Consider the following 23,050-nt stretch of genomic DNA (forward strand, 5'->3'; position numbering starts at 1 on the left):
CTGCATAGGTAGAGGGACATGTTCTGGCTCCGTAGCTTCACCTTGAGTGCCAGAAAATGGTTATGGCAGAGTACAGGGCTCTGTAGCTTGACTCTGACATAAGGAAGCTCTGTCTTGTGTGCTAACCCTTCAGGTTTTTTTGATTTGGCTTGCACTGGCTGCACTAGTTGTGCCGTAGACATACTGCACTCTGAAAGTGACGACTAAGGCGATAGTGACGTTGACAGTGACAAGTTCACCAACATATACGCATGGCTGTACGAACGTTATATTGGTCTGCAAAGATGCCAGTCATGTGCCTGGGTATGAGAGAACGTTGTAAGTGGTTGCTACAAATATTAGTTTAAATTATTTAAAATCAGACTGCCTAAGGAGACGTATGACTGGTTCAGCAGTAATAAATCCAGGTTTGCGGTCTTCAGTACAAAAGCTCCGCTGCTGAAAAGACAGACGTGCCTCATTGCGCAGTGTATACATTGACTCACAAACATGTATGTTCCATACTCCGTGGACCATGTTTGATGTCACAGAGTTGCTGCGGATGCTTGTGACTCTGGTCTGTCACATCACTTAGTGGCCAAGTCATGCATGCTAGCACATACGGCAGTACGGAAATGAATCAATCACAACTGGTTTTTGTTGACAGCTGCCGGTCTCCTTAGGTCAAGACCAGAAGACCAGACAATAAAGTGAAAACCTACATAGGAAAGCGTGCTCAAAGGTGCTGTATCATGGCCACTGCTACATATGTAGCCACAACTATATATAATATTGCTCCTGACCACCAACAAAACGTTAATCACCTGCATGCAGTATAACTACCCTGTATACGTAGCCATTCGCATCCGTTAGCGATGAACCTTCTTAGTTCTGAAGCAGATGGACATGACAAAGTTCTGCAGAACGATGAGCAGCTTCGACTGCTCTTGGTCAAGCGGCACGTATGCAATGCTGCACTTCTTTTGCACCTCCTCCCGAGTGAGTGCACGATAGGAGAGAAGTCGTGCAGAACTAGTTCTGCACTTTGACAAAACGAGAAGTGCAGACTGCATGCGTGGCACCGGCAAAGCAAGGACGGCAATGTTGCTCTCCTTGCACTGGTGCAGCTGGTGCAGCCAAATCGAAGAGCCCTTTAGTGTATCATCTTTATAGATTTAGGATTACATGTTCTTGAGTGTCTGTACCCATCGTTAATTTATTTTTGTGAGGCTGCCTTAAGTTGTTTAGGATCAACGGGTGTAGGTCACTACCTTGAACTTAGTTTCAATAGCAAATGCACTGTCTTTTTATGAATATTTAAATACATTTTTTCTTGCAGGAGACTTATCGTCCGTGCACTAATAGTGCATGAGGTACTACATCTGGGATTTTGCAAATCCTTATTTGTACTGTGCATATGAATTTACCTGCATTATTTCAAGTGCAATACTTAATGCTTCGCTTGTTGGTGCATGTTCAAGACACATACAGGGGTGCACTTTATGAACACGGGTGAAGTGAGGGGATGGGACGAGTACTGTTCTGTCCCCTCACTTTGCCCATCTCTATCCTTTGTACTCCTGTGTCTTCTGAATATTACAGTACTATATTCAGAACACATGGTCGTAGGCCGACTCATGGCATGGAGCAGTCTTCGGTGTCGTATTTATGCCCGCAGTCAGAAGTTTACGAAGGGCTACATCAGCGAAAACACTTTGCTCTCCTTGGCAGCTGTACACACAGTGCAGGATATAAGCACATTCATCCCAAGTCTGAATGCTCTAGATTTATGGTACACCATTAGATCCTGGGCTTGCATCCAGGATGTAAAAGAAAAAAAAAAGCTCCTTTGCAAGATATTCCACAGCATAGAATATCTTGCATTGTGTTGCATCTACTGGTGTACATCTTCTGCCACGCTTTCAGGTGATGAAATTGTTTCAGCTGATGACAGTCATTCGGTACGGAGAGTTTCATAGGCTATACCAACTGATGACTTGAGTGATTTGTATATTGTAACTGCACACTATAGGTATGCTACTGTTGCTTCAAGTGGAGTCATTACTTGAATTCACTGGATGATGTCATCCTTTCTTTAGTAGTTGTTGCAATGGCACTTTCAATGGAGCATGTCAACTGCATACCGAAGCTCTGTTTCAATATTTACTGCCAGATGGCTTGCAATATTTTTTGATGTCAGAACTGTTTTTTTCCCTGTGACGATGCTAGTTGATATTTGTGAGGCTAGGCTCTACAGTTTGTTGACAACACTTTTTCTTTTTTCAGGAGAGAACATCAACATCTGCTGGTCACCTGATGGACAGACGATTGCTGTGGGCAACAAAGAAGACCTGGTGTCTTTCATCGACGTTCGGTCACACAAGGTCCGCACAGACCAGCAGTTCAAGTTTGAGGTGAACGAGATTTCATGGAACAACATCAACACACACTTTTTCCTAACAAGCGGTCAAGGCTGCATCCACATTCTGAGGTGAGCACTGCACCAAGTTTGCCCAAAGGAGTTTACTCACCACTGAATGTGGAAATGGGCAAACTGTGTGTGCACTCATTCTGTCAGTGAATCTACATATAGGCACAGCTTTAGGCAAACCATTCTATAGCATGAAAATTCATTCTACCTTTGATAAATTAATTTGTACATGGCATGGTGAACAAAGAAAGAATGTCGTGGACAGTGCAGGCACTGTGTTAAGTGCAATCAGTAGTAAGGAGATGGAGTCTAGCCATCGTTTTTATTTGGCTACTTGTTCCTTGTTCCCTTCCTCTCTGCACCTCTCTGGATTGTGTGTTTTCAGGTGTAAGTGAACCTTCTTCCTGTCAGCTTTGTTTCTTTGGCTTTTCTGCATGGTTTTGGGGGAGCATGAAATGTTTGTTAATGGCATTTGCAGGTTTTGATGGAAGTTCAATAAAGTGAAAGCAAATTTTACAGCAGATTGAAGAAAGGTTGCTATCAAGGGTGTATTTACATTCTGTTCTTCTTTTTCTTCAGGCTGTATTGCAGATTCTTGGCCATAGTGGCTGTGATAGGTAGCTGTGTGACAGTAAGTCGGATGAGCTAGGTTTTCACGTGTGTGATTAGCTTGCCTACCTTAACGCTTCTTTGCTTGGTGTCACGTGGTACCAATCTTCTGACCACCATTGGAAGGTAGCAGTCAGTCTTTCAGTCGCTCTCTCTGTAGAAATTATCTAATCTGTCCTCGGGGAGGGGCCTCGCCATTGTGATGCAGTGGTTAGGGTGCTCGACTGCTGTGCTCAAATATGCGGGATCGAATCCTGGCCGCGATGGCCGCTTTTCGATGGAGGCGAAAAGCAGGGCACCCATGTGCTGTGCGATGTCAGTGCACATTTAAGAACTCCAGGTGGTCAAAATTTCCAGAGCCCGCCACTGTGGCATCTCCCATAGCCTGAGTTGCTTTGGGACGTTAAACCCCACAAACCAAACCTAATTGGCCAGCATTGCAAAGAAGACTATAGTATTGATGGAAAATGAGTCAAAATACGCCACAACAGGGCCAAGTTCGGATAGAACTCAGTTTGGATGAATAATTTAGCCTGAAAATACGAAAAGGCATTCAAGGGGTTCATAATGTTGTTTGCATGGCCTCTAATTAATGTTGGTTGGTGGGTATTGTCACTTGGTGGTGACAATGCCTTTGGCAACAAATGAGATGATCTTCGCAGGAATCAGCTCTTTATTAGGCTGACTCGCACCCGCAAAATAACTAAGCAATCGTCAGCGGCGATAGCAACAGTTGTGGTCAGCGGTCGTCGATCTGTGAATTCCAGTTTCACTTGTCAGCTCTGAATTTAAAGGTGACAAGGAAAGATCTAGATAAAGCCGCGAACGGTGACTAGCATGACCTGGAACATTGTAGAAACACACGTGAGCGGCTGGAATCTTCGAGATACATCCCGATGCATCTTGCATGGCAAAGAAAATGATAAAGCGTCGTCTTGCAACAACGGGCATAAACAAAACACAAAATAAAAAATCGATCCGCACACTAGAGTCACAGTGATAAGGCTGCATGCCAGCGGCTGTCGAAAAAGAACAAATAAAGATTTAAGTAGTTCGCGGCATTACTCCCCGCTTAAAGAGGCGTCGCCTCGATGCTTACAAAATAATTAGAGAAAGGTAAACAAAATACAATAAATTAAAATAGTAACTAGGACCTTTGGTGTGCGTAATAAGGCTTTAGGTGCACAACATGGACGATTTTTGGGCGCACCCAGCGCCACGACGATATGGTCATGCCATCACGGACGACTTCATAGTTAAGCTGTCCGATGCGCCGAAGGACTTTGTATTGTCCGATGTACCACCGCAAGAGCCTTTCACTCAGTCCACGTCGGCGTATCGGTGTCCAAACCCACATTTGTTCTCCTAGCATGTACTCTGTGTCGCGTGGTCACAAGTTGTATCGTTGGGCGTCGGTGCATTGCAGGTCTTTTATACGCAGCCGGGCGAGTAACTGGGCTTCTTCTGCACGCTGAAGGTAGGCGGCTACATCGAGGTTATCTTCCGTCACTTGCGGCAACTTCGCGTCGAGCGTTGTAGTGGACTCCCTGCTGTACAAAAGCTTGAACGGAATTGCCTTAGTTGTCTCCTGGATGGCCGTGTTATATGCGAAGATCACGTACTGCAGGATGGCCTCCCAGGTCTTGGGTTCAGCATCGATGTACATGGCAGTTATGTCCGCAGTTGTTTTGTTGAGACTCTCCATAAGTCCATTTGTCTGAGGATGGTACACAGTTGTTCGTCGATGGCTTGTATATACAGATTGTATTGCAGGATGGCTTGCGTCAGCTCTGCCATAAATGATGTCCCCCTGTCCATGATGAGCACTTCAGGGACGCCGTGTCGCAGCAGAATGCGTTCGACGAAGAACTAGGCGACTTCTGCCGCAGTACAATGTGCGCACAGTCCAAGGAATCGGCATACAGCTTTGGCCTGTTTCACATGCTGCGACTGCAGCGAAAATTTTCGATGCTGTCGGTGACGCTGTAGTGCGATTTTTGCACAGTACTTTCACATGCAGTGAACCCAAATGTGATTCGGTGAGAGGTACCCTCAGGGTTGTTTGATATTTTTGTAGAGAATGCGTACACAGAGTGTGTTTAATTTATATACTCACAGCTATTTTTAGATGCTAAGAGAAAATTCATAGGTATTTACGACAACAGGCAGTCTTTCAGCATGCAAAAAGTGCGCTGCTGTGCCTACTGGAACCACTCGGACGTGAAAATAGCACCGGCTGCCTAGACGTCGATATACAGTCGAGCCCACTTATAACGGCCCCACTTAAGACGAACTTTCGCTTATAACGAACGAGACCGGAGCGACCGCCAAAATATACATTACTTCAATGGCACAAGATCGCACGTATAACGAACGTCCATGAGCGCTGCCGATCGGTTACAGCGAACGGACGGCGTAAACCCTGCGCCCCGATACGAGATAACGATGGGCTCCCATCCCTTTTGGTCTGTTTTCGCAATCCTCCTCGCAAGCGAGCTACCCTTTGCTCGCTGACGTGCGCTGCCTACGAGTGTCGGCGCGTGGTGTAGCCTCCAAGGCCACGCTGCCGCCCCTCCTCGCAACTCCGCTCCCCCTCTCCTCTCGCCATTCCCTCGTCTTCGCCTGTCTCCACGGCGCCGGCCGCCGGCATAGTCTTCGAAGTTTCGTCGTTTCGTTTCCTGGCTCACGGCCGCTCGATGGAAGCGCACTGGGTACGGCCTGCTGCGTCGCGCCGCCGTCAATGGGCAAGCGCGTCCTTGGGGAGTTTACAGTTGCGCCCGCTATTTCTGCTGAGGGCGCCACTGTTCGGGGACACGTCGCCGCTGGGGTCGCCGGCTCTGAGCGCGCTGTTTGCTTCCGTTCTGGGTGCATTCGCCTCGCGTCTGCGTGGTAAACGCAAACATTTTGTGTGCGCGTGTGCAAGCACGTTAACGTTGAGACTGGATGCGTTTGTTTTTTAAGGCGAAAGCCGTTCTAGGCTCTTGGAGCGAAAATCTATGCGCAGAAGCTGTACCTGTTATCTGTGCGTCGCATCTGTGCACTGGTGTGCCAGTCGCAAAAGCGGACGTGCAAGGAGGGAGATTAAGAATGAAAATGATTGATGGTAATAGGTAATCAACAAATGTTATAGACATTGATAGAGGTAATGACTAATGCTAATGACTAATAAGGGTTAATAATGACTAAAATGATTTGTAATGACCAGTATATCACTCTACGACATGTATTGACCGCAATTGATTAGAAATGAGCAAAAGTGCTTAGCGATGTGTGGTAATGACTATAATAGCTAGGCATGTCTCATCATTACTGTTAATGACTACGAAATGACCAATATGTGAAACGACATGTAATGACCACTGCTGATTCTAAATGAGTAGTTGTAGTTGTGTCGTCCTCTTTTCCTGTGTTCCCGTCACGTTGTTTAACCTATTTAGTTACCAGGGAGCTGGCCAGTGAACTAGGATTTTTAACGATGTGTTATGAAGCAAATAAACACGATGAGGTAGCACCAGAAGCTTTTCTCGCAGGTTATGTTGCAAGGACATATCAGAAAAAGCTACGAAGGTTTTTTTTTTATATAAGCATGCAATTTGTTCTAAATTTTGCCGCGCTAGTCTGAGTGGCCTTGCAAGTAAAGAAGCCTGTGCATACATTTGTTTATACTGTTGAGACTGTTTGAGCCGATGCGATAAAATGAAAAGCCACGTTCCACAGAAAATCCGGCGCCCGCTCTGTTGGCGAACAGTCGGAGAAAAACCTCTCTGGTAAGAGGCACTTTAGTTGGTGATATGGCCAGACGCCTTTGGCGCAATGAGAACACATGACATGTTCAATGTGGCAGGAGCTGCCAAACCAGAGAGAGTCAATAAGATGTAAGGATGAAATGGGAATTATTGAAAGCGGGACCCTTAGATGCCAAGTCAGGCACACTATACTCCTATAGGGCACGTTCGTACGGCTTCGCTAAAGAGGGGCTTTATATAGCTATGTGTAGGGTGCTATTTCATATAATGCGGTGGCTTAAGGCTGTATTCTAATGATATGTGACAGAGGCAGCAATTACGGGATATGGTGAATAAGCAGGTAGCAAAGTGCGGGCACTCTAACGAGGCTCCTCAAGGAGACTTAAGAACCCCAAGTTTTGTTTATCACTACCAGGTTGTTGCTTAAATTATGCGATATTTGGTAATGGTTTTGAGGCGACATGTCAGTCGAGCAAGAGCCTGTTGCAGGAAATATAGTCAACTGGACCAGTTACAGGTTAATGAAAACCAAGGACAATGCAGGCTTGATGTACCCCGCAAAGGAAGTAATCAAGCTTTGTCAGCTTACGAGCACCTTCATTAACAGGATGATGAAGCCTGAAGAGGTCCGGTGAAGTATAAGCAAGCTGTGTAAACTTTTGGTTTCATCACTGTTTTCTCATTGTACACAGTACCTGCAGCTAATCTATAAAAACAATGATCGTGCCCATGCTAAGGCGCTATGCAAGATATCGTTAAGTTGCTGCCCCCGCTGATAGCGAGCTGGGCTGGAAATGTCAACTCAACAGTGGAGCGATCTGTATGGCTATGGCATAAACCTCTCCCAAGAAAAGTTTTCCGTCTGCGATTGGTAATTTTCTTCCTTTTTTTGTGTGGCCATTAAATAAGCGTACTCGGCTGCTCGCTGAATCTCGGCTGCAGTTGCGCTTTGATGCGTGAACATTCTTGTGATCACAGCTGAGAGTTTCACAACAGCAACACTCGATGCGCGTTCTTCCATTGAAAATTACGAACCAGCAAAATTGTATGGGTTTGCGAGCAGCCAATAAAGATAGTAATAAAAACGTTCGGCGCATATACATAGCACCTTGAGGCAGACCGGCTCTATCAAGCGTGCTAACTTTGTCCGGTCATGCAAAATGCGGGAAGCCATGACAGATAGCGTTCTGGCGTAAGAAGTTTAAGGTTTCCAACTGAGTAGAAGATCCCAGGTTATCATCTAGATTACCCCTAATAAACATCGATATTTTCACCGTAAAATTTGTCACAATGAGATAGAAAGGTTGGTTACATGTCGCATTTTCACAGAGGTTGCTCATAGTAGGACATTTTTTTATTGGATAGCGCTGGCAGCTTAGAACAGGTTGACATCAATTTGTGTATAAAAGCTGTATGCAGGAATGAGTAAATGGTATGAAAATAACACATGGAATTCGCGACATAGTTAAGTGGTTATGCATTAGGCTACCATGGCTGCTGAACAGCTTCGAATTGTTCACAGCCGGGTCACAGTTTAATGTGACGAACAACTGGATTCGATGAAACATCACGGTAATGCGAGCTCTCCATTCGAGTGGCCTTGAACCACCGTGACTATAAGTTTTTCAAGTTTTTCGGGGTACACTCCAGTATACATCCTTGCCGAGCAAGCGCTAAGTGCTGACATGGTCACACTAGACATGACAGTATATACTAATTCTTGTTGCCAAACTGTATTAAGCGGAGCTCGTATATCCTTAAAATAAAACGCTTCTACCACGCAGACGCCTCCCTCAAAGCGCAGCCAGGCGCAGCTCTCCGCGCGCGGCTGTCCCCGAACAGTGTTCCATTGAGCGGCCGTGCCAGGGGCGCGGGGCGCCAGGAGGCAGGCCTCTCCATACGCTAGCGGTTGTACTGTTTGCACGGGCGGACTGAGTCAACGCCTCCTATAGGAGGCGTTGACTGAGTGCGCAGCGGCGCGCGGCGCTGCATTCAGTACGGCGGTGACGGTTCATGGCCTCCAAGATTTGCGGAGGTAATCTCGGAGGCCATGGGCGGTTGAAAGCAACTACGGTAGGAGCCAACAGGTGGCAGCACTGACGCTCAGGGATGCCTCTCATTGGCCGCTGGAGTCCCGGACTAGGGACCCCACCTACACATCCCCCTCCCTTAAATATACTTAATAAAGTTTTTCACTCACTCACTCTCATTGGTCTCCCCGCTGCACACCATGCCCCGCTGTGTGTCCGTTCCGTTCCGTTCCACTCCTTAGGCACTTCCTCGCTTGCCTCGCGTGATTTTCGCATGTGCGTACGTGCTCCGTCAGTTGCGACGCTTTGTTGTCATTTTCGTGTGTGTGGTGTGAGCGCTTCGTCTGTCGGGCCTGAGTCGTATAATTCGGGATGGCGGACGGGAATTGCCTGCCTCCAGCGGTCACGAAACGAAAAGCGCTGGACATGGCAACGAAGCGAGCAATTGTGTCGGAACTGTCTCAAGGTGCTAAAAATTGCGAGCTGGTGAAGAAGTACAACGTATCGAAATCAACCATCTCGGCAATTCTGAAGAATAAGGAAAAGATCGCCAGCTCCGACGCCAACACAGCGGACAGAAAGCGCCTGCGTAAGGCCACCTATGCGGACGTAGAGGATGCGCTGCTGGAGTGGTTCGTCGACGCACGGGCTCGCAACATTCCGATAAGTGGACCAATGATGCTGGGCAAAGCCAAAGACTTCGCATTCCTACTAGATTTTCCCGACTTCTGCCCAGGCAATGGCTGGCTACATCGGTTCAAAGTGCGGCATGGGATTGTTTTTAAATCGATTGTCGGTGAGGCGCGTTCGGTAAGTGACCAGGACGTTGCCAATTGGCTTGCAACAAACCGAGCCATTATTGCAAGCTACGCGGAGCAGGATGTGTATAACGCAGATGAAACTGCATTATTTTATCAGATGCTTCCAGACAAGACGCACTCCATGAAAGGGGAGTCATGCGCTGGCGGTAAACACAGTAAAGTGCGCGGTACAGTTCTTCTGTGCACTAATATGAATGGCAGCGACCGGCGCATGCTGTTTGTAATCGGAAAATTCAAGAAGCCACGTTGCTTTCGGAACCATGTACCCGTGCGCTACAGGCACAATACTAAGTCCTGGATGACATGGGATTTATTCGCAGAGTGGCTGGGCGAGTTTGACCGCGACATGCAGAGGCAAAGCAGGCGCGTGCTACTGTTGCTCGACAATTGCTCAGCGCACCACGTGCAAACGTCTCTGACGGCAGTGACTGTACTTTTCCTGCCGCCCAATACCACTTCTAAAGTGCAGCCTCTTGATTTGGGCATAATACGCTCCTTTAAGGCATCGTATAGGCGCTGCATTGTGCAGCGCTTGCTCATCGCCGTTGACCGTCCGGCCGCTAACTTGCCGCTCCGAGTTTCATTGTATTCAGCCCTTGAGATGGTGAAGGCGGCCTGGGCGGAGGTGACGACCGCTTGCGTGCGAAACTGTTTCCGTAAGGCCGGCTTCGTAGACGCAGTACCGGACGTCGGGCCTGATGCCTTCGATAATGATGATTCCGGCGGCGATTTGTGGCAGCGCGTCGTCGACTCTGACATGGGAGGCCCTGGCATTGGTTGGCAGGATTTTATTTCTGCGGATGAAGACGTGGATATTGCGGAACCGTGCACGGACGAAGGCATCGTTTCTGAAGTGCGGGCCGAGAACGACGCGGAAGAATCAGATGAAGATGAAACATCTGAGCCAGCACCCGTAAGCACATCTGTAGCAATGGGCTATATAGAGGGCCTCAGACAATTTGTCTATGCCAAGGGACTCGGCGAAGAGCACGCTAGTGCTTTAAATAAACTGGAGACCGCCCTCATCGCATCTGCACTGCAGAAACAGACGAGCATCACAGACTTTTTTGCCAAGAAATAAATTTCGTGTTTTGACCGCCAACTTTTTTTTTTTCTCTCTTTTTTAGTTTGTGGTCCAGTTACTACGAACTTCGGGATATAACGAACGGACGCCACGTGACGCTCAGGTTCGTTATAAGCGGGCTCGACTGTAGTTAATATAGTTCTGCTCTGCCATGCCCAGTCTCAAGGGAGAGCATGCACACGCGCGCTCTCCTTCGAGACTGGCCGTGGCTCTGCAGCGTCATCTCATTTCACGTCACCAGACATCCTCGGCTCTACGATGAGAATCACAACGTCGCAGGGCAAAAATTTCTGCATGTGAAATGTGCCTTTCTTGTCACTAGGCTTTGGAAACTCAGCTGTTTTTTGTAGATCGAGGTGTACTCCTTTCCTGCTAACAATATGTCCCAGAAACAACATCTATTCTTAGGTGAAGTGACGCTTCTCTGCTTTTAACGTTAAACATGACAACTTGATTGCGTCAAGCAATGTTCGAAGCCTTCTCAGATGGTCTTCAAAGTTCGAAGAGAAGACGTCATTTAAGTATACCAGACAAATTTGCCATTTCAAGCCGACCAGTACGGTATCCATTACTCACTGGAATGGCGCTGGCCGAATGGCATCACCTTGAACTCGAAAGGGCTGTCTGGCGTGATGAATGCAGTCTTCTCGCGGTCTCTGTCATCAACCTCAATTTGCCAGTACCCGCTCTTCAGGTCTATCAGCAAGAAGTACTTAGCCTTACAGAGCCGATCCAGTGTGTCATCGATGCGGGGAAGCGGGTAAATATCCCTCTTTGTTATGCTATCCAAGCGTCAGTAATCAATGCAGAAACGAAGTATTCCGTCTTTTTTTCTTCACTAGAACGACGGGTGCTGCCCAGTGGCTCTGAGATGGCTGGATGATGTCGTCACGAAGCATTTCATCAACTTGCTGTCGTATGGCTTGACGTTCCCGTGGCAATATTCAATGGGGCTCTGACGAAGAGGTCGGGCGTGTTCGTCAGTGATAATGCAATCTTTGCCAATTGAGTTTGTTGCACTTTCGAAGCTGATGAAAAACACTCGCTGTAGCATTTAAAAAGACTACGATTCTGATCTTGTCTGCACCGGGGTAATGCTGGGTTGATGTCGAACGTCATTAGAGTTCTTTGTGTGGTTGCATCATCTGTGGGCTGGCCGGGTAAGGCGAGGACATCTCGGATTTCTGCTAGTGGGTCGAGGAAAGTGATCATTGTGCCCTTGTTAAGGTGTCGATATCCTTTGGTGAAGTTCGTCACCAGCACCTGAGCTTGTGACGAACCTCGTGGGGCGTCGACTCCAAACCCGCGAAAGCCGATTCGTTGGTACGGGCAGTGCCGTAGACTGTGGCGGGCCTCACTGCAGTGGAAGCATAATAGCTCGTTGTTCGCAGTCTTTCAGGCGTCGCACTTCCTGGGGCTTGGGGGTCGTTCGTAGGCTTGGCGGGCGGGGGCTTGGGGGGTCTTGTCGTGTCGCGGGACGGCTTACTGCAGCAGCGTAGTTCATTGCAGTGGGCTCTTGCATCAGAGCCATCAGAGCCATTGGAGCTGTCATTTGAGGGACGCCCAGTGCCTGCTTGACTTCTTCGTGGACGACTTCCGCGTGCGACACAACCTAATGGGAGGAGTCGGCGCAGCTCTTCTCAAACAACCTCACGGATAATCTGATGTAGATTATCCCCACTTGTAGCTGCGGTGTCGCAGTTGTTTGCAGAGCACATTTGAAGAGGCCGGTTGTACTATTGAGTCCGGGCATCTGGGGTTTGTTCTATTAAGGATGCTTCTCGTTCCAATTCGGCCACTGTTTGGGGTGGGTTTCTCACGAGGCACGTGAAAAGGAATTCTCGCATTAAAAAATTCACTTTCTTTTCCTCAGTTATTTCATTGTCTGCACTGTGAAATAGACGCTTCATTTCTTCTATGTAATTGAGGACTGACTCATTAGGGAGTTTAATTTGGGATTATGTTGGGCCTGGGCTCTTTCTTTTCGGACGAAATTGGCGTAAAAGTCGTCAAGAACTCTCTCGTAAATGTCTCCCAATCCTTCAAAAAAGTCTCCTGGTGTTCAAACCAGATTCGGGCAGAATCTTGAAGAGCAAAGCAGACTTGCCTTAGCTTCGTTTCCTCACTCCAGGCGTTGTACGTTGACACACGTTCAAACATATCGAGCCAGTCTTTCGCGTCCTCATCTGGTCGTCCTTGGAAGTAGAGGGGCTTACGGGGCTGGACAAAAACCAGGAGTGGTTTCTGTTTGACGGGTACCATGGTCGGGGGTACATCATGGTGTCGGGATTCAGCACCTCCACCAGATGTCACATGGTGGTGACAATGCCATTGGCAACAAATGAGGAGATGATCTTCGCAGGAATCAACTCATTATTGGGCTGACTTGCGCCTGCAAATGAACTAAGCAATTGGCAGCGGCGATAACAGCGAACATGCTCGTCTGGAGTCGAACTAAGAATGTCAGTTTCACTTGTCAGTGCTGGATTTAAAGGCGGCGAGGAAAGATCTAGATAAAGCCGCAAACTGGGAGTAGCATGACCTGGAACATAGTAAAAACACATGCGAGTGGCTCACATCTTGGGTGACAAAGAAAATGGTAAAGCATCATCTCGTGACAACGATCATGAATAAAACATAAAATACAGAATTGATCCGTGTGCTAGAATCACAATGGTAAGGCCGCATGCCAGTTGCTGTTGAAAAAGAACAAATAAAGATTTAAGTAGTTCGCGGAAATACAAAATTTTGGGAATCATACCTTGTCCCTTGGGTGTCTTTTGCAACCTCCATATCTTTATTTTTTAGTTTTTGGGCAGATCAGTTGAATGAGATCACTCATGGCAAAAAGTATGGCAACGTTGCCATCGCCGCCAAGCTGCTGCGTCACATTTTCCCACTGCAGAGTGGGAAAATGCCTCTGTTGTGTCTTGTTCCTAAGCGCTTTATGCTCGCACTTGTGTGCTAGCCATTCTGAAGGCCAATGTCATTTTCTATTGTGCGATCTTTGTTGCCACTTAGTGTAAACTTTCTTGCAGCTTTTCTACCTGTGACGTTTACACCTTCATGCCGGATCTCAGTAAGATGTGTTACTGGACTATGGTTGATCCCTTCCAATGCAATGGCAGGATGGCAGCATGAAAAGAGGTAGCATTCATCTCCTGTTCTTCGTTATTGCCATGGATGTCAACCTTGTGCCGGCCAAAAAGCTTACTCAAAAACTTATTTGGTAAACAGCCGAACCTGCCTTTTGCACTAGACCTGGCGTCTGCAAAAATTCTTCAGCTATCCAGAAGATTGGTTGGAATCAAACGAACTTGGGTGATGCCTGCACCAACTGTGGATTCAAAGTGACTGGTGCACACTTGACAGCTGCCGCTTGTACCTGTCACAAGCGGCAGCTGTCATTGTACTCGCACAAAGAGTATGCTCGGTATGACGTCCAGCTTCAGCTTCTTTTCACCATGCAGCTGAAGATAAAGAGGCTCACACTGGCCATTCGTGAAGTGTCCTGGAGAGGCAAAAAAGTGTGGCAATACTGGGCACACATCTAGTGCTTGGGCACCATGCTCTAGATTGCTATGAAGCCTTGCAAAATGTGACTGTTTCAAAAGAAGTAGGACTGTGTGCAAATGAATCTGTATCTTAAAACGCAGAAGGCAGCCCTCTTTCACAAACACTTCCTATTTCCCGTGATGTTTTGCACTACAAGTGGCAGGCATTGAAACAAAAAAAATTAGAAGAGTTCAACGCTGCTGAACCAAATATTGAGCGAAAGCAATAGCTGTGGGTGACCGAGCATTCTTCTGATTCTTCTTCTTTTTCTTCTTCCCCAGCCCACACATAAAGCCCCGCTTTAACCAAGCCGTATGAATGTGCCTTAGTGGCCTAGAGGGGTAACGGAATGCCAAGGTCCTGGCAGGCTGTTCTAAGCGTCCCATGTGAAATGAGAGACCCAAGTTGGCAACTCCTGCCAGCCCACATATAAAGCCCCTCTTTAAACAAGCCGTATGAACGTGCCTTATTGGGCTCTAGGAGTAACGTGAATGCCAGGGTCCTGGCAGGCTGATTCTGACATAACCGTCTCATGTGAAACGAGAGACCCAAGTTGGCAGCTTGGGGTCGTCTACTGGGATCATCTAAAGGTCAAAGGTCAATGGTGGTCACCGCCAGGCCACGCTGACGGCTCAAACTGCGAGCAGTATTGCTTTCGCAATAATAAAAGCCGTTTACTTCGAGCCAGTTACATTGGCAGAGCAGACAGAATTCAGAAAGACGCATGATGGCTGTGAGGAAAAGGGTCAGTGAAATAGCAGAAACGTCTGCCGTTTAGCGGGCGCTTCTAACTAGCACGTGTGTTTATTTATTTATTTATAATTTATTTATTGATACTGCAATCCCAGTGTTGGGATTTTAGCAAGGTGGGAATACAAACTAAGCAGTTTAATAAAACAGGCAAAAAAAAAACAAACAATAATTTCAGTGCAAGTTGAAGCTGTTCTGCACAATTAGGAATAAAACCAAACATATACAACACAGCAGTGAAATAACAAATGCAATAAAAAGAAACTAGATGATATGTTGCGCGAACAACGGCAGTGATGGCTGCAGCACTTCATTGTTAGTGAGGTTATTCCAATCGGAAATAGTTCGTGGAAGGAATGAATACTTAAATCAGTTATTTAGAACGCGAAAAGGAGTTAAAAGTTAGCTGGTGTCGTTGTCGGGTTGCGTATCCGGACGAAAAAACAAGCAAATCGATGAGTTCTGATCTGTAGTGTTTTTTAATTAATTGGTACAGAAATTTAAGTCTTGTACAACGATTTCGCTCAGTTATTGTCGGAAGGCCAGCTTGAATTAAAAGGTGTGTTACTGATGTATGCTGGTAATTGTTATATATGTATCATGCCGCCCTCTTTTGAACTTTCTCTAATTTATTCATGTTAGTTTGTGTGAACAGGTCCCAAATGATTGCAGCATAATCTAAGGCAGGCAGAACAATAGATTTGTAAGCAAGTAGGCATACAGATGGGGTAGACAACCGCAATGCCCGTCTCAAGAACCTTGTGCTTTGAAGCCAGTTTGTTTCACCACGTCATTTTTTTGTCACCACCTTTGAAACAAATCCCAATAATCGGTTGGAAACCTCTCGAAACGGCAGTGGTGACATAACTTGTTGATGCATCATGCGGATGAGCCGTTTACCAGCTGAGCATTGAGGCTGTGATCGCAAGGTTATCGGAGGTTAAAAACATTGCAAAGTAATACTTCCATTCTTTTCTCTTTTTTTGTCAATTCACCTACAGTGTAAGTGCAAGCGTGACAGCAGACGTTGCACAACAAAAGAGAAATCGCAAAGAATGTAGCTCACCACTGCCTAACTACACGAACGCAAAGACACTGTGACCATGACAAAGTTGTTTCTGTTTCAGCCGCCGTTCCTATATTCCTAAAGCACAGCACGTGTATTTGCACTTAGCATAGCCTTGGTAGCCTCCGGGCCAAGTTAGACAATGACGTAAAGTAATCTCAATGGTGTAAATATCGACGCGTCTGACAAAATGACAACAGGGCATTGGGTAAACTTATCAAGCTCATTGTGAGACGAAAATTCTGCAGATTGAAACACTCTACACTTAGTTCACACAGGCGAATGGCGGACTTAAAGTGGAAATGCGCTCGACTTATGAGATGAAGCCAGAACTTCCATCTAACCACATTTTGTTCGCCAAACCTGCTCTCAGCATCCATAAGCGCAACAGCTTATCACAGCAGTGCCCGATGTCTAGAAGTCATACGAGTTGGCACCGTGAACTACACAAAGTGCACAACCACGCAAACAGCTGCAAATTCGTGCACAGCCGAGGAGACTCCCGCCAACGGCTGTCACCCCTGCACGTTGAGGGTTCTTTCTGAAACATATACAGGGACCTAAGGTCAAGAGATTTGGCGTTCTTTTAGTGAGAAACAGAATGCAAGCAAAAAGCGCGCACTGACTGGTTCACTCCACATGATGCTGATCGCCCAATGGGGAGGCGTCGGAAAGGTTCGTGCCGCGCTGGGGGGAAGGATGGCCGGAAGGTGGAGTGAGGTGCGGCAATCTTCAAAGCTTGTCTTTACTTTATGAAGTTTGAGGGGTTTTAGTCATCACGGCATGTTGAGTAATTGCTCTGGTGGTTTAAATGAACTCTAAGCCCTCATAGCCGACATGTCACTTTGGGATGTTAAACTCTGTCACATGTTTACAAAAAACCTGGCAGTTAACATGCTTGCACGGGGGCTGTCTGTCAGTCATGTTACCATCTGTTCTGCGCAGCTACCCAGACCTGCAGCTGCAGACTGTGCTCAATGCCCACCCAGCCAACTGCATCTGCATCGAGTTTGATCCGACGGGCAAGTACTTTGCCACAGGCAGTGTGGATGCCCTGGTCAGCCTCTGGGACGTCGAGGAGCTGGCCTGCCTCAGAACTTTTTCGCGGTGAGCAGCAGTGCTGTTATGAGGGGAGGGGGATTGTACCAATTGCTTTAGATCTGTTGCTTGAAACTGGTATGTGTAGGCTTGAGGCAGGAAGTGGTCATCTTTGTTTTCTTTCTTTAGTTAAGTCGTTATGGGAATGGTGAGCCACATCCACTGCTCGTGTAGTCCCCCTTCTTTTTTTGTTTACTTTTTGCATCTGTGCATATCAAAATATTTTTCCTAGAGTTGTCTGGGAATGTGGTGTAATTTTTACTTTTGTTCTTGGAGCAAGATTCAGTGTCTCATTTGCACGTGTGTAATCTTTTTAGCCAAGAGAAATGCATTTTTGAGGGCTTGCTGGTGACTAACCGTGCCCAGTTTTACAACTATCTGCAATATATAGCTCTCTTTCATTGAAGAAAAAAAGCTAGCTAGACTTGTTACCTCCATGTTGAGAGAAATTGACAGGATTCACCTGGCAGCAAAGAAAAGCTTCCTATAGTATTTTTTTTTTTTAGAGCAATTTAGCCCTGGGGGGGGGGGGGAGACTGATTCGGTTTTCCTGAAACATGCTGTGTGCCGTTGCGATGCTTCACTGCGATTTCACTTCAGAGGTGGTAGTTGTTGAAATTACTACAAACCCACTTATAACAAACAGGTTTTAACAACATATCAGATATAACAATGGGCAGCCGCTGCACCGTCAGACCTGCCATGTGTTCTATGGTAAAAAATAAATCACTTATTACAATGGTGTCATATTATATTATCAGTTATAATAATCAAATATGGTCACTGAAAGTCAACAAAAACACGGAAATGCGGCGACACAAAAGCATGTGCGTACGCGGAGACTCTGACAATGCCAATGTAGACTTATAACAATATATCGGATATAATAATGGGCAGCCGCTGCACCATCAGATTTGCCATGTGTTCTATGGTAAAATAAACAGCTTATTACAGTGGTGTCATATTATATTATAGGTTATAACAACCTAATATGGTCACTGAAGTCAACAAAAACGCGAAAATGCAGTGACCACAAAAGCGCCTGCGTACGCGGAGACTCTGAAAACACCAATGCACCGACAATAATAATAAAAAAAAAGTAATCGGGACAGAGCACGTCGAGCCAACACGTTGATTGGGTGCGCCGGGGAAGCTTGCATGCCGCGGAGACGCAAGGTAAGGCAGAACGCTTCCTGATGCGGAGGAGGAGGGAAGGCCTAAGGCGCTGCTAGGCATGGCCGTTCTGAGGGAGAGCTTTAAGCACTCCCCATCACGTCCTCTCTGCCTCTGCATGGTGGAGCAGTTCATTCTGAGGGTGCGCTGACCGTGGTGTGCTGCACTATCCTTTACTATTTGTTTTGTCCAGGCCCCCTCTTTGCGGATGCATGTTTTGTGGCAGGAGTGCAGCAGCTTTGTTGCACGCATCTTTCTAGTATAGTTCTCCTAGTGTGTCATCATCATTGCCACGATCTTGCTGGCCTTGGATTTTCCGTGAACAGCAATGGAGGATCCTCCTTCAGGAAGCACGACACAGCCGGCGCAGAAGAGAAAGCAAATGGCAATACCACTAGAAGTTAAGCGGAACATTGTACCTGAGTGCAAAGACGGCGTAAAAGTGTGCAACTTGGTGCACAAGTACGGCCTGACGCAACTGACATTATCGACAATCATCTGCAACGCGCTCAAGATTTAAAACGAAAGAGATGCCAGTGCTGCCCATGCAATAGATGACGGCTGGAAAAGGGTTTGACAGAGGGCCTACAAAGACATAGAACAAGCGCTCTACCAGTGGTTCTTGAACACCCGTGCAGCAAACCTGACGATTAGTGACCCGGTTTTAGCGGAGAAGGCGAAAGACTTCGCACACCTCTTGCACAACACCGATTATCAGCTTAGTGAGGTTCAGTGGTTCAAGGAGAGACATGGAACCGTCTACAAGGCAGTCGTTGGCAATGCAGGCGATTCAGAAGGTTGTAAAGCTCCTGCCGACACAGCAATGACCAAATTTTGGTCCACAGTGAGTGGTAGTGACTGCGACGTGTAAGGACTTGAGGAATTTTTATATGCCGATGAACAGGCGCGACAGATGAAGAGCTGACAGACGAGGCTATCGTCGCAGCTGTCACTGGCATGGAAACTGTGCAGGTTTCATCTCACCAGGAGGCTTTGAGAATGATAGACTCCCTGCGGGACTTTGTTTTTGCTAAGAACCTTCCACTGCACTATGTTTAGCAGTTGAGTGCCCTGCAGAAAGATGTCGGCCAGATTGCCGTGAAACGGACAACGCTTACAGATTACGGGTTTCTTCCCGCTACGAAATAAAAAATGTAAGCTACCTTGTCCTCATTGAATGTGTAATTTATATATATTTTTCTGGCCTAACCCAGTTATAACAATGATATTTCCATGGCACTTAATATTGTTATAAGTGGGTTTGACTGTAACATCAAGGTAATGGTTTTGCCCTAATTAGCCTATGTTGACCACGATTTCGGTACGTTCTAGCAGCACTGCCTGACACACGGTGCCACTTCTATAGGGTAGCTATCGTCTTCGAATTCGCACTGTTGGCAGCTCACACAAATAAGCTAAACATGACTTCTTGAATATGGCTGTATATTGGTGAAGAAAGAGAAAAGAACTTCCTCCATTAGAACATGAAGCGCAGGCTGGTCTTCAATTTTTGGGGGAGAATGCTTCAAATGATGTGTTGGTTGGTCTTTAGATGATGGAAATATTCAGGATCAGTGCCATGGCAGCTGCGTTGGAGCTGACATTTGGGATATTCACCCATTTAAACCAAACCATTTTCATGTCATTAGGTGTTTCACCAGGGTGCTATGTGGCACCATGGTCAATGTTGCTAGACTAGGCTAGTTTTCATAATCCCCATTCGAGCCGTGCATAGGAAGTGGCACACTTTTCAGTTCTGTCTTCAGATGGCGGGGACGTCGTAGAGGGCTCCAAGAGCTTTGTGCTGTCTGCATGTTAGATGAGTGGTTTCATTGCTCAGCAGCCTTATTTTCAGCTTCATCGCAAAGAATATGAGCTACGATCCTCATCTCCTTAAGCCTTAAAAAGGTCAAGCTTCAGGCTAATGAAGAGAGGGCCAAGTGGCAAAGTTTTAATGCCAATATTGTTTGCCTCGCTGATACCGTGAATATTTAGTCGTTTTGGTGTGAGTTTCTTCTTATAAGCACAGCAGACACACTCCTTCGCATATCGCCTCCCCGAAATGCGGCCGGAAATTAAACCTATTTTCTCAAGAGTGTTAGTGTGACGACACCACAGGGTAGTACCTACTGTACCTACTACCTATTGCACTTATAGGGTGGGTACAGCAGGTAGTGTTTAGAGTATCTTTTGCAGCTGCGTGGCGACCTCTTACAGTGAAGTTTGTACTAATCTTTATTGTGTGCAGAGTTGCAAGTTTTGAATGATACACGAATACAATATGTCTTGCTGGGTGACTTGGTAGAGCTTATAACTTAATCTAGTGCAAAATGAAAGGATGAGAGCCAAAATGCCAAAATAAAGTGGCCGTGATAGTGCCAGGGTTCATCCTGCTTCTTACTCTGGCTTGGTTGTTTTTGACACATTTTAATGTACTAGACTGCAGGGTAATAGCCGGCGCTCACTTTGCTCTATCACAAATATATCAATACAGTAGAACCCCTTTATAGTAAAGTCACTGGGAGCAGCAAAAATCTTTACTATACCAGTTGTTGGTGATGACGTGGTCCTGAAGGTGCTGTCTGGTAGTTAAATGGCTACTTATGGAATAAAAATTGTTGCTTAATGGAAGAAACACTGAAATACCTTCCATCTCTCCCTTATCATCTCGCAATTTTTTTTGCATCTTGTGGAAGTACCTCTTAAGCATGAGGACAACGTAGCTACGAATACAGCCAAGTATGATTTCATGGGAAAACCAAGCTTTGCATGAATACGGTGTCACTTTTGGCTGTTTCTGTCTTTTAAGAGGCAATAAGTGATAAATGCGCGTGGTAGTCAAGTGCTGCAAGACTGCACACGCTGCATCTCCACTTCTTGCCTCTGCTGCCTCGTGCTTCATGCTGCACAGTGCTGTGAATGTTCGCTCATTTCTTCCCGTTCCCTATTTCTTGCTGCACTTTTACTATCCTTTACTTTCAGAACGGACCGCGCCGCCTTCTTTCCATGCTTGTAGACAACTTTACTTTTTTTTCCTACGCGCTGCATGCTTTCCCTCACGGCTTCTAGGCCTCCGTAAAGTAGGCGTCTCCTGAATACTGATAAGCCTAGTGGTAAAGCCTATTAAAAGAACATTGTTATTTTTCTGTTTTCAAATACAAAAAAACTTTGCCTCGCGATTTTATGTAGTGTGCAGGCGGCGATGTCATATCATGGAGTCGTCGCCATGGCCAGGTGCACTTTACTATAACCAATTTTTACCAAAAATATCTTTACTATAAAGGGAGAAATGTACAGTTGTCTATGGAAGATGAACTGAGACTTCAGTTTCACTTTTGAGACTCCTTGAATTCTTTTAAGTGGACGCAATCACCACTGTTTTTTTCTTGGGCTAAGGGTGCCCATCTAGCATTTTCCTGCCTTTCCCTGTGTCTTATTGCTGCGCCTTTTTGCTTGTGGCTTGGATGAACAAAATGGCAGGTTAGGAAAAATGCGCGGCACTGCATTTTTGGCAAGGTTACACTTGTCAAGGAATTTCTACGGTTTTGCCTTCCATAACATGAACTAAGCTCATGAACTAAGCTCTCAGGTCATGGAAGTGACCATCGCACACTCTCGACTTGGCTGAAAGATTCTTATCTGCATGTGGAATAGCTTTATTCCTCGCATCGAGAAGCACTTTGTCGTTCGATTGGAGTGAAAAAGAACTGCTGGTCTGAGCTGCTCTTGTTCTTCCGATAACCAATTGTGCAGCCGGGCACGCAGCATGTCGCATGGCCCCACTGTGCCTAGAGATAGAGAGAGAGAGAAGGCTCTTTAATGAAAACAGATTTTAGCCGGCGTTAATGTTCGCTGACATGCTACTCTGCATGGGGCTGACATGCTACTCTGATCAGGGAATAATGATGGAAGAAGGGTTAGGAACGAGTGCGGCCTTTGAAGATGGATGGATGGCTTTTTGGAAGTCCATTAGTGTGCTTATATAGTGGGATGATCAAGTTGGTGGGTAATAAAGTTGATCACTTTGCCTATATTATTCCCTGCAAACCACGAAATCGTTACACAAAAATGACAACTCCACAACGCTGCAGTCATGATGACTGCGAGACTCCGTCAACTGAGTTGCCATTGTTGGGAGCCTCCTTGGCCTCCTGCAGCTAGAGCTTGATGTGACTGCAGTGCCACGGACTCGCGCACGCAGTGCTGTCCCACGCATTACACCACACAGCACACGGCAAAGCACAGGGCAAGAAATGAAAGAAATTTTCTTGTGGATGGGTATCTCTGAACTTGAAATCGATGGTTCTGCGACCTGAAAAAGAAAGTAGAAAAGTAACAGCTTCTATGACACACACTCTCTTCATCGGCTGCAGCTAGCCAAACCATACGGACATGCTTGTGTGGCCTAGAAGTAGCGGTTTCTGACTATCCAAGGGTCTCCTGGGTTTGATTCCCATTATCCTCCCATATCAAAGGAACTTTTTAACTTGGCACAGCTCATGCCAACTCGGTCGTGTTTTAGGGTTGCTCGACATTCACAACTCAGTCTGTGCCCAGCCATGTCACGCACCCGCTGCTGCCTGCACTGGCTCCGATACTTCACCCGGACATAACGGCCTTTTTGCAAGCGACACATTTAGTGCTTCACTAAAAACGAAAAAATTGCTGTCTTCCGCTTACTTTATTTGATACCCACCGAGAGTGAAAC

General features: G+C 46.5%; 1 protein-coding gene across 1 annotated transcript in view; it reads left to right on the top strand.

Moving 5' to 3' along the window:
- tex (THO complex 3 homolog tex) overlaps window positions 1-23,050 on the top strand; it is a 49,671-nt gene that overhangs the window by 21,126 nt on the left and 5,495 nt on the right. The window contains exons 3-4 of the mRNA XM_084581728.1: window positions 2,266-2,470; window positions 17,017-17,178. Of these exons, the coding sequence (XP_084437854.1) occupies window positions 2,266-2,470; window positions 17,017-17,178 (367 nt within the window). The remainder of the gene's footprint in view (window positions 1-2,265; window positions 2,471-17,016; window positions 17,179-23,050) is intronic.

Source organism: Amblyomma maculatum, chromosome 10, assembly GCF_055883805.1.
Source record: "Amblyomma maculatum isolate TAMU_Amacu chromosome 10, ASM5588380v1, whole genome shotgun sequence".
Taxonomy (NCBI): Eukaryota; Metazoa; Arthropoda; class Arachnida; order Ixodida; family Ixodidae; genus Amblyomma; species Amblyomma maculatum.